Here is a 19,221-nt window from a genome sequence, read left to right on the forward strand (position 1 = left end):
TATCATTAATGCTCCATGTGAGTAATACTTCAGCGTCTTTGTAATCGTAACCGTGACATATGAACGCTTTGTTGTGTAATTTTTGAAAACAGAACAAAACAAACGTGCAATTTGCATGTAGTTGGTTCTTAAGTTTTTTGAAGTATTCCTTCAGGTTCTAAAATGCATGCTTTGCAATTTAGTAATTTATCACGAGCCGATGGCTCAGTGATTTTTTCTACGGGTATTTATAAGTTTTAGTTATACATTATGTCTGTTTCTCTGATGATTTGCTGGAGCTGAAGAAAATTCTCCAAAGGGATTAAATGATATGTCTATTTAATCCATTCTATTTATTCTATCTATCTATTCTATTTAATCCCTGTGGAGAATTATTATTATTTATTTGATATGTCTGGTAAACCATTTTTATTCAGAAAAATTATGGGGGCTTAATATATTGTACAACTTTTAGACTAAACTATTGTAGTAATATTATTAACTATTGTTGTTGACTAAACTATTTAGGAGATTTCCGTATCCTGATCTGTGGTAGAATAATTGCCAAGTCGTGTCAACTTCCGGACAACAGCCCGCGAGAAACTAAAAAAAACATCACAGAAAAAGACCAACGCAATTGGCAGACATCTAAATGTTTTTTTTGTTTGGTTTTTATTAGATTTGCAAGTTTAAAATATTTTTGGCACCTTGGCGATTGTAGATGGCGCAACAGATCACGATAAAGAAATATCCCCGATTTTATTTTGTAGCATTACTAATCATGATTTTCGATACTATTTTGTTTTGGGAGCCAAAAAAATTTTTGATTCTAATCTGGAATTAATAAATTTTTGTAAATGCATTAAATTTAACGATTACCAATATTAAAGTTGTTTTATGCATTTATCGCTTCACACACACAAATACACCTATAGTTATACTTCTTTTTTTAAGGGTTCCTCAAAACTGAGTTGTATCTAATTCTAAATCGTAGTTTCTTTATATCATGTAGGTTATTGTAAAATTAACAATGCTTAAATTACAGAATAGCAAAATTTTGATTTTTATAAACCACACTGTTGTCTCTACAGCACTTTTGTTTGCATTTTTTTAACCTCTGTTTTGTTGGGTAACATAAAACATTATCAAGTTATAATGATTGAACACATTGATTATTATAACAATCTTTTGCTATAAATTTCTCATTTAAAATTAAAGATTATGTTTATAATTAATTATTTGTAGGATCTATGAAGTTTGCTGCATGCATTCTTTTTCATATGCAAGTTTGATATTTTATTATCTTAAGCTGTTTTTTTTTTCATAGTGCCATCTAAGAATTTATATATGTGATTGTTGAGGGGCACCTAAACTATTAGTAAGAAAAGTGTTTCTATAAAATTAATAAGATTATGTACTAATGTAAAAATGATTTTAATCTTCTTTTTCCGTTGAATTAGAAATTATCTCTATCTTTTAAATGAAATGATGTACAAGAAAAAAGTCAAATGTAAAGATGTGACTCATCAATGGTTTGTAATTTATAAATTAAATAAATGGGGAAAATATGTAATGCAAAGTTGTCAGAGATCAATTTAGGGCAAAATTTCTATTTAAGCTCTGTTGTGAGACAATTATTAGGCTATATTTATCATTAAACTTCTTTAAAAATTTTGAAATATTAATATTGGAATAATGTATCTAAGTATATACATTAGTTAAATTGCAATTTAAATTTGTTATTCAATATTGTAAAAATTTAAATGCTGTAATTTTTTTTCTGCTGTATCAATTTTAACTTTTATATCATTTAGGGGAAACAGTTATCCAAGCTGCTGCATATGGTCCAACTGAAATAAAAATAAGCAAAGAACTTTATGATAAAGCAGCCATTGAAGTTATTTTCAATCCAAAAGTTGGCCAATCAGGTAATTGTTATAGAGTTACATAGTAATAAAATATGGTAAAGTTATTAATTATATGAATCTTAATTAAATATTCTAAAAACTGACCATTTAAACCATTGGGTATAAAAGCTACTGCTATGGTAACAATTACTCTATTTTTTTTTTTTACTTCCCCTTCCAGTGTTTTCATCATAGAAAAAAAATGGATGAGAATTTATCGCCCTTTCTAAAAGACAAGGTGAGATTTCAAAAAGTTAAGTGAGATTTCTAAAAACTAAAAAAACACAAAAACTCTTGAAAAAAAAATCATTTCTTTAATTATAATACATTTTTAACGTCTTCTATTTTTTAAAGCATTGAATATTTTTGGTGCTTCATCATAGAAGATTTTGCCTTTACAAGGTATTTGTCCATCTTACATAAGTGCATAAAAAATTTTAACATCTTACATAAAGACACTTTACCTATGGTAAACACGTGGTTGCAGAGAAATGTTTTCTGAAAGGGGTTCCGTGGTTGTGTTCTGTTGTTCGAAAAGGTTCTGAATACTGGTAAATAGGGAAGCTAGATAATGAGGCAGATGTTGAAAATAATGAAAGATTCAAGAAGAAAAAATAAACGGATTTTATTCTAAATGGCGTAATTCGAAGCTTTTTCCAAATTGCGAGAAATTCTCGAATTTTGAAATTGATTTATTAGAATGCTCGAATTTCTCGTGATAATCATTTTTTAATGAGAGAAAAGAAAAAAGTATGCGAGATTCTCGCGCTGTAGTGAAATCACTGCCTTCGTAGATTTATTTAAGTTCTATTATTGTATTGCTAAATGTAAATTATAATAATCTTATATTAATTTTTATGAAAATGAAAAATAATTATTGAACATTTAAATTTTATAATGAAAATAGGCAAAATGAGAAAATTTACTTTTTTGAACACAATCCTTAAAAATAAATTTCACCATAATCAAAAGGTAAATCTTTAGTAGTAAGGCATTTTCAATGCCGGTCAAATACTGATTAAAAAATTTATTATAAGTAGTTGATAACAACCTCTTTGTTTGGTGGTTCCAATATGAGAGCTTCTGCGGGAAGTATAGGGAACAAGCTATAAAAAAAAAATTATATTTCCCATACAAAATTTTATATTCTGATTTGCATGTTGATTATTAAATGCAGTAATACTAATTAATATTGTAATTTGACATAGTAGCCCCTAATGGGTTAAGTATGCATTGCTTTATGCTATTGAGTCTCACATTTTTATTTATTTATTGTATTAAATGCATTAATTATTTTGTAGCAGAGCTGCAAGCTGAGCAGTTAGAATGTTAAACTTTGATACTAGTCCCTGAATCCCACAGTAAATCTTAATGAGACTGGGTTATTCCATTTCTTTTCATTGCAGTGAATCCAATTCCAATATATCCTTTGAAGGCACATAAACTCCCATTCTTTGTGTAAGTAAGGGGACTTTTAAAATAAAAACAATGGCACCATCTGCTAATTTCGGATTTAAACACACAATTTACTTACATTTCTAAAAAGTTCTAACTTAAGCTGATATTTTTAAAAATATTTTTTACACTCTGATTATATTTTTAAAATTGTAACTAATTTTATATAGTGTTTGTTTTTATTTCTTTTCATGTATTTTTAATGAAGTTAAAGGAAAAAATCAAAATGAAATCTGGAAAGGAGCTTAATATCATATTATAGAATTTATTTAAATTAGAGATGTTGATAAAACTTTGTAAAAGTATTTAATACTATAAAAAAAAGAAAAACAATTATTTTGACTTGTATGTAGTTACAAATTAGATTTTTGTTTATTTTAATCATGACTATTCTTCAAAATCTAATCTTCAGCTTATATTCTTATTTGGTACATTATATTTGTGTTTATTGATTAATCATGAATATTCTTAACAAAAATAGACATATTTTATTCTTTAAAATTTGATCAATTTCTTAGAAAAAATTGCAAAAAATGAATCGAGCAGTAAATTTAGTTAATTGAAAATTCACCAAAACAGTCAATTTGATAAAATTCAAGGATGTTAATTTATAAGCACTTCTTTAGCAAATGTGTCTGTTTTCATTTTATTTATGTTTATATTCTAATATCTATCTTACGGATTAATAGGAAAAAAAAGGTCAAAATTTTTATGCCTGTCAATTTCTTATGCATTTTGCGGATGTATTTAATTTCATGAAAATGCTAACTTAAACATTATTTCTGCAAACCTATCATGTAGAAGAAGTTAAAAATGCCTATTATTGTGCTGCCATCTGCTAATAATGTAGAGAACTACCAACAGGAATCGGATGAATAAAGCATAAAGTACATCCTTATGTGCATACATAAAGACCAAAAGTCATTTTTGCTACTTATTGATTTTAGGAACTATGTGTCAATGTATTTATTGCCTTTTTTTAGGAAAAAAGTGTGTAAAATTCAATTTTGACTTAGAATATTGTGTTTAATTTTAAAGGAGCTCATGCTTGCAAAATTTGCTACTTGTATGTTAGATTACTATAATAATCTATGTCGTTGATATCATACACAAATTTGAATAGATGAAGATGGACTACAGATTGACTTAATCAATTCTGTTACCAGGATTGTAGTACTTTTTAGACCGTAAAAGAAGAATCCAAGAATCCCAAGTTTTTTATGTTTGTTTCAATAATCAAGACTTGATTGATTATACTATATTAGTAAATTTTACATATGCATCAATAATTATCAAATTGTTCTTAATTAGGCTGTGAGGAAAGAGTGATCGAGAATTTTGTAAGAAGCTCTCTGGAACCCATGATAATTAAAGAGTTACACCCACGCTCTAGTATTACTGTCATTATTCAAGAAATGCAAAATGCTGGAAATGTAAGTGATTTCTTTGTTCATCCTTCTCTTTTTAATAACACATCATTTCATAAACTTGAAAAGAAAGAAACAAATTTAATTAAGTATTATTAATTTTTTCTGTCTAAAATTTCGGAGTTTTTATGTTGGAGAAACTCATCAAATCTTATTTTTGTGTATGAAATCCAAATTTATTTGGGTTTTATGCTTCCAAAAAGGAGGGGGGGGGTCTAATTTCTCAAAACTATAAAGCATTAGTCATCTACTTAACCCCTTCCTTCTCGCTTCCGTGAAAATGACGGGGTGATATTTCGCCCGCTATTTCTCTGCCCCGTGATATTGACGGGCTGGAGTGTTCAGTAGTAACTCGCCAATAAGAATAAAACTAATTCAGTTCTTTTGCTCGGAAAACGTTTTATTTCTCATTTTACACACCCGATGGCAGTACCAGGATAATTTTAAGGTAATTGTAGATAGTTAGTTTATTTTAAACTAGTTGCAGCACTAATCAAATATGTAATACAAATACACAAGCCAAAAAAATAGGCACTTTCATGACCATTTTCTTGAAAATTAGCCGATCATTAAGGGGTTAACATGTTTCACTTGTAAATCATTGATTTTTTAAATACTTTTTACATATAATAGGGTGGAAAGCCTCAGTACAATCTTTATTTTAAGCTACAATAATATTGAGCTATTTTATTATTATTATTTCTTCCTCTATGGGCATGACAGCTCTTTGTGGGCCAGAGCCTTCTCTAGAACCTTCCTCCTTTCCATTCTTTTCTTTGCAATTTTTCTCCAATTAGTAACTGTTCATATTGTTTCTTTCTTTATTATTTATTTTTATTTTTTTAAGGTCATTGTAGAATTTGAATTGACAAGAAACCTTAGCTGGGTACATATATTGTTGTGACGATGAGCTAAAATAAAGTTATTTTTTTGCTGTGATTACTGACTTCATATAGGTCTGCTGTTAACTTCTCATAGCTGGAGTTAGACATTGGATGCAGATCTATATATTTTTGGATTGGATTCTATATTGATTCACTACCCTCCTTTTTTTCCGCCTCTCAAAACAATGACTTTAGCTATGTTTATTTCCAGGAATTGGAACTCTAATTAATTTAATGTTTGGTTCCTGCTACAACATCCAAACAACAACCTGCTGCAACACAAAGCCTGTTTTTCTAATATTTTTATTCTACTCTGTTTTGACGTATTGCACTCCCTAAATTTGCAAAAGATCCTTTACTTCTCTTTCAAATATTTTGCAATTTCTAGACAACCTCACAATTGTTCTGCAATTACATTCTTTTGCATACTTTTATTCATTTAAGTTTAATTATTTATCTTTTTACAATATAAATGTATTGGAGCTTTCTTTTCATTCTTTAAGAGAATGCAAATTAGGGAGTATCTAAGTTAAAGGGAGCTTATGTCATAATATGCACAAATTTAATTTAAAATTTTACAACATAAAGTGTTTTAAAGTTTTTACTTATATATATATTTAAACATGTATGACTTAATTGATTCTGAAGTACAGGAATGTTAAAATTAGATGCAATATGAGTTTTTATGGGACTTCCACGAGTCAGTGAGAAAAGGGAAAACCGGGAATTGTCAGGGAATTTTATTTCAACTCTAAAAAGCAGGGTGTAGTCAACAAAATTTGCAATTTTTTACTTAAAACCTGGAAAATAACCAGTCTTAGAATTGTTGGTAACACCAATCAGTTATCAAAATTTGAGTTAAATAAAAAAATTTAAAAAAATCAATTTTTTTTAAATTACTATTTCAATTTTTTTGTAAAACTCCAATTTTTGGTGAAGCATTTCCATGTTTCCATTATCATTCAATTATATGTTTTTTATCAAAAATTCTAATATTTGACATTACAAATTTTTAAAAAAATGAAAAATGGTATAGATAAAATGTGGTATGGAGTTTCATTGAAATTTACCTGATATACCTGGAAAAGTCAGGTCAGAAAGGTCATTGAAACATCTTGATTATATAAATTCGTCAATCTAGTGAAAAGGTTCATGCACAGAATAATTAGAACATATATAATTTAAGCATTGGAACTTGAATTTTAAGATACTTAGTAGATTTTATATTTTAGGAGGGAAAGAAAATATATTTTTTAAAAAATCTGTCACCTGCTTAGCAGCAAAAATTGGTTCGGCACCTTTCAAGTTGTAGCAGAATCCTTCCACTTGGTGGCAATAAAAACTTGTGTTGCTTCAACTTTGGCGACTGCACTCTTAACAGTCTCTGACTGCTGAGTGAATTCATTTCAGGATGAGGAGAAGAACTGCTTAGAATAAAAGCCTTTCTGCTAATAGATCTCAATCTGAAGGGGGTTTAGTTAACTATCAAAGTGCCAAAAAATTTGGGTTCTGGTTCAATTAAAGTGCCTGATAAGGAAAATGAATAAACAAACTCATGAATATAACAATTATTGAATCACTGACCATATTACAACTTAAGTATTATCAACAAGAGACTGTATTATTTAACACATAATATTGCATCAGGGCCATTGAACTGTATTTTTTATATTTTTTTAAAACATTAAATTTTTAAATTGAACCAACCAAAGCAAATTCTTTGATGAAAGGTTTTGAATGATGGTTGAGGTATGAGTTGGACAATTGCATAAATCAAAATGGTATCAATTATATAAAAATCAAAATATTGTCATTTTTTCGAGACTCGTGATGTATATCAGTTTTGTAATAAAATTATCAATTTTGTGTTAGTCAGTTAGGCTGCAACATTTTCTACAGTTCCCTGAACCAGTTAACTCTTAACTCTTTTCAGTTCTTCCACGGTAAGTCTATTCAGAAATGCTTTTGCGTCATTAGGTTTGGTCCGAGTTAGTTATCTCTGAATGTGTGTCATTTAGAGGCAGTGTTCGACCAAGAAAATGGTCTTGGATCGAGAGAATTCTGTTCAGAACTCACCAACCTGACTGAATAATTGACGGGTAAGATTCCTTGTGATGCACATCAGAAAGGCCCTTGGATTGTCTGTCAACACGTTGATTTGAGAAAACTTAAGGATTTTTTATCGCACATCTATCGAAAAACTATTATGCATCAGGAATAGGAGTGTCCATAGCTTTGGCTTGAGCTCAATTTACAATGAATAGATAGTCTTTTTTCTGTCTCAGTTGTGGCTTGGTCACTCATGAGATGTTTCACCAGACACTTATTTGCTAAATACACTGCAAAAAAATAATGTGCATTTGCTGTCTAACCTTCTCTCAAAATATAACAAGGCTCTCTCAAAATATAACAAGGAAGCATAAAAATGCAAGCACATTCAACTGTTTCCTCCCTGGTTGGTAGGGCGCTGCGCCCATGTCCGAGAGTTCGTGGGTTCGAACCCTACCGGCCGAAGACTCCCCTTGTGGTTGGTGACTGATGAACGTTAAAATTGTCGCGTCGCAAAGTCCTCCATGTTCCCATAACAAATCAATACCTCTGGGGGTACTGGATTGGAGACCAATCATTCTCTTATTCAGGTCAAAATTATGATTTGTGGATGTATGAATGGGTCCGCCTTATAAACAGGTGTGACGCTGTGATGTGGCAGAAGTCGAATTCTAAACAAGAATCGCACACTTTGCCTTAAATTTACTCGGTTTCACTAAGCAGGCAGGCTTGCCTGTGTGGCAAGTGGCATTAGAACCAACCAACCGTTTCCTTCAAAATTTATGTTTTTTTTTGTATATATTCTATGTGTAACTTTTCACAATATGAAGTTCAGAATGCAAACAACCAATACTAAATAAATACAATTTGTACAACTGGCTCTCTTTTTTCCCCAAGTCTTTTAAATAGACTCAATTAATTTTTCCAATTAGGTTTCAATACAATTGTTACTTTAACACTATTTTATCTTTTGCATTCAATTCTCAATATTTATTAACTAAAGTTTATACTAAAAAAAAAATCTTTTTTTAATCATATTAACAGTAATGCATTAAATTTCATTTTAATTTTAATCTCCCACATGCTACCTTAACCCAATTAATATCAGTATTTTTAAATTTTTAGGAGATTCAATTCACTTTAATTTTTTTACATTATTTATTTATCTTTAAAATATTTAAGTGTGTAATATAGTTTATTTCCTCTTTTACACTTAAAATTAAAAGTGCCAGTTCTGATAAGCTTTTAAGTTTATTAACCCCTTAGTTATCGGTTAATTTTCAAGAAAACGGTCATAAAAGTGCCTATATTTTTGGTTTTTGTATTACGTATTTGATTAGTGCTGCAACTAGTTTAAAATAAACTAGCTATCTACAATTACCTTAAAAATATTCTGGTACTGCTATCAGGTGTGTAAAATGAGAAATAAAATGTTATCCGGGCAAAAAAAATGATTTAGTTTTATTCTTATTGGCGCGTTACTACTGAGCACTCCAGCCCGTCAATATCACGGGGGCGAGAAATAGCGGACGAAAACTCACCTAGTCATTTTCACGGGAGCGAGTTGGAAGGGGTTAAAGAGCTGTTCTTTGTACACAAAATAAGGTAAAGCAGAAACCTTTAATATTTAATAAAATTAAACAAAATTTTTATAGTAATTTTTAATTAATAATAAAAATTTCCTTTAAAAATTTGAGAAAACACTTTTTAAAAATTGTACAAAATATGAGTATTTAAAGTAATTCTTTCATGCTGTGTATGCGCAGAAAACATTTAAAAAAGAAAAATTCATATTTTTGCTTAGTATTTGGTAACTTCTTGAAAATGTAAAATGTTTCTTGGTTTAAAGTTGATTTTGTACTTTTTTTATTGAAAGCTTCTAAATGATATGGAGTTTTCCACAAATACCATTTTTATAAGAAGAAGCCAAATTTAATAACTAATGATAATATCCTAAGATGATGGTCCGGACAACAAGAAAATAAAACGTGAAATAAAACATAATTTAATGTGGTGTGTTTCAATGTAATGCTGGTGTCATTTTTAATAAATCTTGTTTATTTGTACAAATTTAAATTTATGGATTCAAAACCCCATTCAAAACTTAGAAAAGTTGCTAGAAACTTTTAAAATTTTAAAACTGAATTTTTTTGTAAGTTAACAAAAATGATTTAAAACAAATTTTTAACTTATTTTTTTTTCCAATTTTAAAAGGATATTTTTATATTTGAGTAAAGGTTACTCTAAAAATTTTGTTTAATTATTAGTTTAATGCACTTTTGTTTGTCTAACCCCTGTAATTTAATAATATAATGTTTATTTATTTCCAGTTGCTGGCATGCTGTGTGAATGCAGCCTATTTAGCTGTTCTAGATGCAGGCATTCCACTCAGGGGGTCCATAGCTGCAGTATCCATTGACTTGTCGGATGACAAACTAACACCTTTTAATTCTTCAAAAGAAAAGGTAAATTGTTTTCTTCTATGGTTGTTTAAATTATGTATCATAAGTAGGCAATACCTAAAAAGTAAACTGAAATGTATCAAAATTTCCAGCTTCAGTAAACTTAACATATTTTATATCAGTTTAAAGCTTAAATTGTATATTTTAATGTTATACAGCTTGACTTCTATTAGCATTTAAATTAACGCTTCCATTTTCAATTCATAACTCAGGTTTCATTTTTTTTTCAAGAACTATGTGAAATAAAAGCTCTATTTAAATACTCCATTTTAATATTTAATGAAATATTTTCAGTATTTAACCTATCTTGAAGATTTTTGTTAACGTTATAATTTTATTTACAGAAAAATTAAGTACAGAAAGAATTCTTTGAAAAATATAATTTTGGTAATTGAAGAATTTCAATTGGCAAATATTTTGATTCGTCCTTTACAAAAATTAAGCAAGAGTTAATATTTGACAAAATTAATTAATATTTTTTCAATTCTATTATGATCCTTTATTATTGTTAGTAACAAATTAAATGCTGTGAGAAAAAAAATTTCCCAGCTCTAAATTTTTTTAAAAAATTGGTGTTACAGTGGTAACATATCTACATTGTTACATAAGTAACAAATCAAGAACTTGAATTTTAAAAACATAACTGTAAATGGCACTTGAGAAGGACCAAATGATTAAATCTCTAAAAAAAATTTATTTTCAATTATCCCAAAATTCATTTCTATATCATTTAAGATGTATTATATTTATAAGGAAAATATTTTTCATTTAATTGCTATGGTAAAAAGTTCTTAATATTTTTAAAAGAAACTTTATTTTGAGTATTGGCAACATTTCTTAATATCAGTATTCCAAGACTAAAATGTGACTCAAACCACTATCAAATAATTAGCACTGGTCTTCATGTAAAAGGGAAGTATACTGTTTTAGATTTTCGGTTTCATGTTCTAGTTTATACTTTTATCACAAAATAGCATATTTAATCATAATTGTGACGTTACGCAGACTCTGCATTATAATTTTTGATATAATTTCACTTACTTAAAGGCTTAACTTTAAAAACTATTGTAGCGATTCCCTTGAGAAACCATCTGGAAAATCTATTTTTAGCTCAAACCCCCAAATTGTGCCTCTTCAGCCTACCCTGAAAGACCAGGATTAAGGATTTTTATTCATTCCAGATAGTATCCCGTCAGCGATCAATCGCACAAAGTTGTTGTTAAATTTTAATAAAATTATATTAAGTTTTTACAATCGTCATCCTTGTTCTTTTCACATATTGGAGTCATAACAATAAGCTATGTGATTAGAGGAAAATAATCTACCCTTTAAAACCTCTAAACTATCAAAGACAGGTATATGGAGCAGTGAAAATGTCTACAAACAATCTGTATCTTTCTACTAGTGTATTTTCTATGTGTATCTTTCTACTAGTGTCTACAATGAATATTTTTTTAATCTAGGCAATGTGTAAAAATGTGTATCTTTCAGTTAAAGACCCTTCAGACTAGTGACTAAATTTTCTTGATTTCTGTCCTTGATGTTGATTAAATATTCAAATCTGACAACAGAAAAGCATAGTAATGACAAAAATTGTGCAATTTTATTTTTAATAAAATTAAAGACCATAAAAGTTATATTGCATAATATATTGGATCTTTTAATCATAAATTTTGCATTACATTAGTTATTTTAGTGATTTTAATAAATCTTTAGTTTGTTGCAATTTGGCTTAACTTCAAAAAAATATTTTAAATATTTTTTTTAATTGATTTTGCCTTTTACCATCGTACTTTTTACTTTTTCTATCTATTTATCTATCTTATTTATGATAAATTTTTTTTAATAAAAAATCTTAACATGTTGCATTTTTGTTTTTTTAAAACATTATTCGGTTGATTGAAATTATGATTTAATTTAAATGAATACAGATTATTTGTATAGTATTTTTATTTTTTTAAGGGGACTTGTAATTGTTGAAAAGTTGTTCTTTTATTTTATTAATCCCTTTATTTTTTGTTACCTTACAGCTTTGTTTAATATTTAAGAAAAATTTATTTTGTTTTATAGCTAAGGATTAAAATTATAATGTTTTTATCCTTTTTTTTATTTTTACTTTTCTGTTAATAAAAAGTATTATTTTTTAGTTATTTATTCTATTTGATTTAATTTAATAAATATGAATTAATTTAAATTAAATATGGATTGTTTATATATATTTTTTTGTTTCTTTTTATTTGTTATAATATGTTGTCTTAAATATGTGTTTTAAGTTAAAAATATGTTGTTTCTTTAAGTAATTTTCTTTTTAAACTAGTATCACTCAATTAAGATTTGCAATCCTATTGGTACTTATATTTTCCATAATTATATTATTTTGTTATCGATGCTTTATATATTACAGGATGCATAGTGTTTTTTAAAAGTTTTTTAAGGTGCTTATTTTATTTGGGGTTTATAAAAAGTGTTTAATTTTCTATTTTTTTAAAATGAGAGATTTTTCTTTACCGTGTCAATTGTTGTCATAAATTACAAAAAATGCATGATTTTCGCAATTTTCTCTGCAATATTTATCACAAACGTTATTATTTTATCATGAATATGTAAAGTTTTTGAAAATGTTTTTGACTTTTGTTCATTTTATGTTTAAAAATTAGGAACTTTCAATGATGGAAAAAAAATAATTTTTATTACTGCACATATCCTATTTATGATTTTTTTTTCTTTCTGGAAAGTGCTTAAAAATATTTTTTGAAAGGTGCTTATTTTTTGTTGAAAAATCTGGCTACACACCCTGTATTAGGTTTTAATTTTATTGCGTTTTAAACAAATTATTTAAATATTTTTATTATTTTTATATATTCAGGGTGGTCCTAAAGTTTATGTCAAAAATGTAAAGGCAGGTAGAGGGGACATAAATAAGCATATTTCGGATAGAAATGTGTGTGCGGTAATGGCACATTAAAGCACTAGCTTGTGAAGCAGTATGAATCAAAGGAAACTGAAAAGACAAGTAAAGACAAAAGAAAACAAAAATTTATCAACAGTTTACAAGAGGTGCTCGAAGGAGCAGCCACCAACAGCGATACAAGATTCACAGCGATGGAGCATAGATCACCGTACATTAGAAAAGACGTCAGGCATGTTGAGCTCATCTGAAGCAGCAACAGACAAGCGTTCAACAAGATCTTCTTCACATGTGACGAGACTCTCGCACACCAGGCTTTTAATACGACCCCCAAAAAAAATCCAAGCAGGTTCCATCCATCAGGAGAACGCGGTGGCCAGGGAACTGCACCGCCATGCCCTGCGGGAAATGATGAATCTAGCTAACAAGCTCTTTAATAAGTCGCAGTCATCAGCGCTCCCTACCAGCTCAAGGTGCCATTACCCACTATACAAAATATGCTTATTTAGGTCCCCTCTACCTACCTTTACATTTTTGACATATATTTTAGGACCACCCTGTATATATAAGTTCAAAATGAAGATAAAACAAAGGAAAATTACCGACGTATGAAAAAAGGGGGGAAAGAAAAATAATAATAAAAATAACAAGAAACTCGGAGGAAAATAATAATAAATAGTATAAAATAATAATCCTCATTTTTATTATTATTATTTTCCTTTGTTTTTTTTAAACTTATTTTATGAGTTCTATTTACTTGCAGCTTATGCACAATAAATGAATGTTTTTTTGTATTTATTTATTTTGCTATATATATATATATATATATATATATTTGCAACAACTTATCAAAAATTCGCTTTTTTTTAATATTGCGAGTAAATTCCCATTAACTTATTATCCTTCTCAGTTACGTAGTTCTGGCAATTTATTATTTCTTATCAGAGTTAGTATTGTTAAAATCACTTGATTTTTTTTAAATAAAAATAATTTATGCTTTTTTTTAAATTGTGATTTTATTTATGATTCTAATTTATATTCTAATTAAATATAAATTCTGTTGAGAATTTATTTTTTTTTAAATTCTAGAATTTTATGCAATTCTATTTGGGAAAGTCTGGGGGAAAATGTCTTCTCTTTGAGTATGAACCCTGTTTGAACGTTATTGTATTAAAGGTCACTTTTTTTTTTTTTTCAAAAAATACGGCAATGTGGAAAAGTTAAATTGAGGTTTTTAATATTTAAATTTTCTTCGTTTAAAAATTAAGTGCTTTTATTTTGGTTTCTATTTAGCTTTTTCTTTTTTAATAACATTTATGTTTATAAATGTTTTTATTGTGATATGGCAATTAAAAGGGTTTCTATTAGACTATATTCTTTTCTATTTTTAAAAAAAAATACAGTAATTGGAAAATTAAGATGTTTAGCTTTAAAATTTCCTATCAAATATTACCAACTCATTTTTATTTGTCCTGTTTTACTTTTATTTATAATCTTTTTTATAGTTTTTTTTATGATACCACTGTATTTTTATAGATTATATCTCTCTCAACTTTTTATTGATAATTTTTTTATGGAAAATGGTTTTAGCATTAAAGTTTCGTTTTAAGAATTAAAGGGATATTTTTTCTATTTCCCTTTTTCTTTCATTCAGCTTTACCACTTTTTTTTAACAGCGGTTGCTCAGTTTTTTATTTGTCTTAAATATTTCTAATTATCTTAATATCTAATTATCTTAAATATNTTAAAAAAAAATCTTTTTAGCTGTATGAATCTGTATTTATTGTTACAGTTATTTTAAGTATAATTTGTAAATCATGTTTTTAAATATTACTTTTTTTTCATAGGAAGCTCAAAGTTGCACTGTATGTATAACAAATGAAATGAAGATCAACGGAATCAAAAGCTCATTTTTTCTGACAAAAGAAACAATAGAGAAATGTATAAAAACTGCTCAAAGTTCAGCTGAAAATATTTTTAAAATGTATAGAGATGGTTGTACAAAAAGATATAATAGCAAATAATATCTTATTATGTAACTTATTTTGAATGTATATAATATAAATCTCCCTACCATTTTTATTTATGTTAGAATATTTTTTTATGCAAAATGTGTATTCTTTTAAACTGATTAAGAGTTAAAGTGAATCCTGTCCTGTATGCAAAATGGTCAACTTCTGTGTTGTTTTCTGAGAAGATATTGAATTTATTGTTTTTCTTGTTTTGATTAAGAAATTTATAATCTTATTTTGATTTAGAAATTAGAAATTTATAAATTATAACTTCTAACCTTGAAAGTTGCCAAAATAAAATTACTTATTTAATTTTTCTAAAAGAACCCAAAGTGGGAACAATAACATTAATAGCAGCTAATTCTGAATTCTATTCATATTTATGCTATACTTTTATATTTAAATAACACTATCATAACTTTTTTCCTTGAAGTTTAGGACAGCATTGTCTACTTTATCTAAAAACTGTCAGCATGATATACCTTATGTGCTTCCAACCTTAGAGAACTGTGCAAAAACTACTAAATCAATTTTCAAAGCTTTTTTTTTTTTTTTTTTAGTTGGAAGTTTATGTAGCNTTTTTTTTTTTTTTTTTTTGTAATCTAGTTGTAGTGCACAACTTAAAGAAATTTTTTTGTTATTTATTTATTTTAAATAGTTGTTGATTATTTATTAACATTTAAAGTCAATTTTTGTACCTGAAAAATATGTATTAGCTATTCCAAAAGATAGAAAGTTCAGATCAAAAATAAAATTTGGATTCTGAAATTGATTCTGCATTTTCTCAAGAAAATGACATGAAAGCTGACCATTTCAAAATGATCCAAATGGATACATCTGACTCTTTAAGCTTCAATTACTGTATTTTTGGATTAGTAATTGACGGATGAAAATGATTGGAAAAAAATAGTATGTGTTTCTGCACAGGCATCAAAATTGATTATATTTAAGTTTGAGAGTGAACAAGTAAGTATTAAAAAAATTTTTTGATCAGTACAATAAATGCAAACATTAAGAATTATAACAATCTTATTTAATGGTTCTTGAAAATGTAAATACAAAAATTACTTGTTAGAATGCACCATACATTCTACATTTGCATATTCTGAAATGTATACTTCTTAGCAAACTTCTACAATACACATCTAGATCCATATTTACACTTTCCAGTTAAGTTTTACTCCAAAAATTTTTAATAAAACTATTAGTTTTTTTTCTTCCTGTTGCTGATTAAAGATAATCCCTTTGAAAATCAGTAAATAAGCGTTGGGAGGGACAATGACTTCTTTCATGCGTACTGAATTAAGGGTATAAATTGCAGGGTGTGTAGCATTTTTTAAAGGAGCTTATTTTGATTTTTAAAAGCCCTTAAAGGTTCTTTTCTCTTTGGGTGTTTTTTGAAAGTGCTTAATTTTCCAAAATGAGATGTTTTTTCTTTACCATGTCGGTTTTTACCACGAATTATGCAAAAATCGTGATTTTTTCGCATTGTTATATTCAACATTATCTCACTCCATCCATCCGCAACCCATACCAGCGTACCGTCAATCGGTAGTGTGTAAAAGCGCCAATCATTTGACATGTTTGATTAAATGCTTGCGGGGGCTGCATGTGCGTATACTGAGCTGGATTCTGCAGGAAGGATTCTTGCAACTCTGCTACATTTTCAAGAGATTCTCAATTTCATTTTCTGCCCTCTGAAATCGAACAGAGTAATCTCGAAATTTTACTGATCATAGGAAAGAACTAAACATTACTATTTTTTTTCCTTAGTAGCATAAGAAAGTTTTATTTCTCTTGTTAATTTCATTGTTGGTTAAACTCCATCGTCCTCGTCCCTGGTAAGCCAATACCCTTTTCACGCTATTCTATTTAGTTGATAATCCTAGATGATCGATAATCCTTGAGACAATCATTTATTAATTACATATTTTCATTTGGGTCCCCAGAGCAGTTAAGAATTGCAAAGTTTCATCAACTAAAAATTTTCAGATACCTTCTATTCATTTAATTTAATAAAGATAAAATTAGTTGAGTTTTTTAATTATGATATTTTTTACTTGAGGGACCATCCGCTAATTGCATAATTTTTTTAAAACTTTTGTTGTACTTTATTACTTTTTTTTACTTATTACTTTTTTATTATTGTATAATTACTTTGAAAATTTTCAGTGCTAATTGTTTTAAGAAAAAAGCTCAATATTTAGAGGCAAGATTTTCAAAAAAGTTTGAAGTAAAAGGCTGTCAATATTTTAAATGCAGCAAAAAATGTTATTCAGATTTATCATTTCAAAGAAATTAATTCCTCTTAATTTCATTTAAAACAATTGAAATAAGAAATTCAATTATCTCAGATTTGATAAATATTATGAGTGTAGGACCATATAAAAATATACTTCTGACAAAAATATTTAGCTTCAATACTTTATGTATTTACATTTCAAAATTATTTCAATTTTTTTAATCATTTCATTGACGGAATACTGAACCGAGTAATAAATTTTAATAAGGATTTCCTTAGTTTGCTTATTTCTTTACAGTATAAATTCAGTATAATTAATAATATTAATCTTGTTAATATTTTTTTAATATGCTTTTATAAGTAACTTTTATTTGATTTTAAAAATTATACACAATAACCTTTTTTAAATAATGGTTGAGCCATAATATTGAATTAATTTTTTTACATAATTAAATAAAGTAATTAATAAGTTAAAGTGAGCCACTCAATATTGAATATATTTAAAATTGTGTATAAATTGTTTGTATGGTGGCTAATTCTTTGACAGAAATTAGTTATTTTATCATGATCATATAAAGTCATTGAAAATTATTTTGTATTTTGTTAATATGTATATACTTTATATATATATAGAGAGAGAGAGAAAACATGAAATAATGTAACAAAAATTAATGAAAAGAGAAGAAAAAAATTATTAAAAAAAAATTTAAAATTTTTTTAAATTTATTTAAGAAACAAAATAATATAAAGATATTATCTTGTCCTCAGCTCACATGATTATTCAATTTTTTAGTACTTTAATTTAGGTTTTCTTTAACGTAAATTTCCTTTTTAAATTATTGTCAAGTTTTTTTTTAAAAAAAAAAAACTTAAAATCATTGTCTGCTAGCTAAAAATAAAACCTTGTTAAGAAATTAAAACCATTCTGCTGCTTAGAATTATTTGATGCAAAATAACCAGCTGAGGTTAATTAGCATGTCTAAGGTTACCCCAAAGAACCATTAAGATTGACACTTAAGTTCGTGAAAATCCGATCATTGGAACGAAAGTTATTCAGGGTGATATCTTTTTTTTTCGCCAGCTGTACAATTGCATGACTCATTAAAATAGAAATTGAATTTTTAACTGTTACTGCCTTCAGGGGCAGAACTCCAGACAACATTTGAGCTCTCTAGCTACTCGGAAAGCCCTTTAATTCCCAAGACTTAAATCAGCACTATTCTGTTTTCTCTTTTTAGAATGACTTTTTGCAAGTGAATTTCTTTTATTCGCTTTTATTTACTAGTATTTGACGCTCCAAATTATGTCAATTAAAGTCAAAGGAATATTTCAAAAATATTCCTTTCTGCATTAATCAACAAAGTTTTATTCGCTTATATTAAAATACATATTAAAAAAATATTAATTAATTAAAAAATTATTATAAATAATGTAATTATAAGTTTAATAAAAATATGTATTAAAAATAAATCAATGAATTTTTTTCACAATTCGAAATTTAAATTCCCATATTAAACTACATAATTATAAGATATTACTAAGTCCGTATGAATATTAGAGAATTATTTTTTATATTGTTTGCTGCTTAATTTTCATTAATTAAATCTTTTTTTCAGTTTTCAATAGCAACAATTGAAAATAAAAATAAGTCAACAATTAATCATTTTTTTAAAAATAACGATATGGAATTGTTAACAATGGTGATTTTCTCCCGTTCTAACAATGTGTATAAATAATATCAATTGTTAAAATAGTTATGTTCGAAAAAAAGTATCATTCTTGATTGAACTGCTATAAAAAGAGGTTTGATTAAGCGCTTAAGATATTTCAAAATGCCTTTTGGTGTGAAAAAGTGGATAAGAAAGCAAATGTAAGTCAATTTATTTCGCACTTAAT

The 19,221-nt window shown here is 27.3% G+C and overlaps 2 protein-coding genes across 2 annotated transcripts in view; one reads left to right on the top strand and one right to left on the bottom strand.

Moving 5' to 3' along the window:
* LOC107438819 (serine-rich adhesin for platelets) overlaps positions 1–19,221 on the bottom strand; it is a gene marked incomplete at its 3' end in the record, with an annotated part of 316,964 nt that overhangs the window by 110,148 nt on the left and 187,595 nt on the right.
* Positions 53–15,153, top strand: LOC107439788 (exosome complex component Rrp46). Its single transcript, XM_043050786.2, has 5 exons — positions 53–223; positions 1,794–1,907; positions 4,653–4,774; positions 10,032–10,166; positions 14,919–15,153. The coding sequence occupies exons 1-5, from the start codon at positions 163–165 to the stop codon at positions 15,093–15,095; spliced, it is 609 nt and encodes a 202-aa protein (XP_042906720.1). The 5' UTR covers positions 53–162; the 3' UTR covers positions 15,096–15,153.

This window comes from Parasteatoda tepidariorum, chromosome 8 (assembly GCF_043381705.1).
Source record: "Parasteatoda tepidariorum isolate YZ-2023 chromosome 8, CAS_Ptep_4.0, whole genome shotgun sequence".
Taxonomy (NCBI): Eukaryota; Metazoa; Arthropoda; class Arachnida; order Araneae; family Theridiidae; genus Parasteatoda; species Parasteatoda tepidariorum.

Excerpts from the sequence above, each read along its gene's own strand:
- LOC107439788 (XM_043050786.2), top strand. The coding sequence starts at position 163 with ATGCATGCTTTGCAATTTAGTAATTTATCACGAGCCGATGGCTCAGTG. Across the intron at positions 224-1,793 it reads CTCAGTGATTTTTTCTACGG|GGGAAACAGTTATCCAAGCT; the intron begins GTATTTATAAGT and ends TATATCATTTAG. Across the intron at positions 10,167-14,918 it reads TTAATTCTTCAAAAGAAAAG|GAAGCTCAAAGTTGCACTGT; the intron begins GTAAATTGTTTT and ends TTTTTTTCATAG.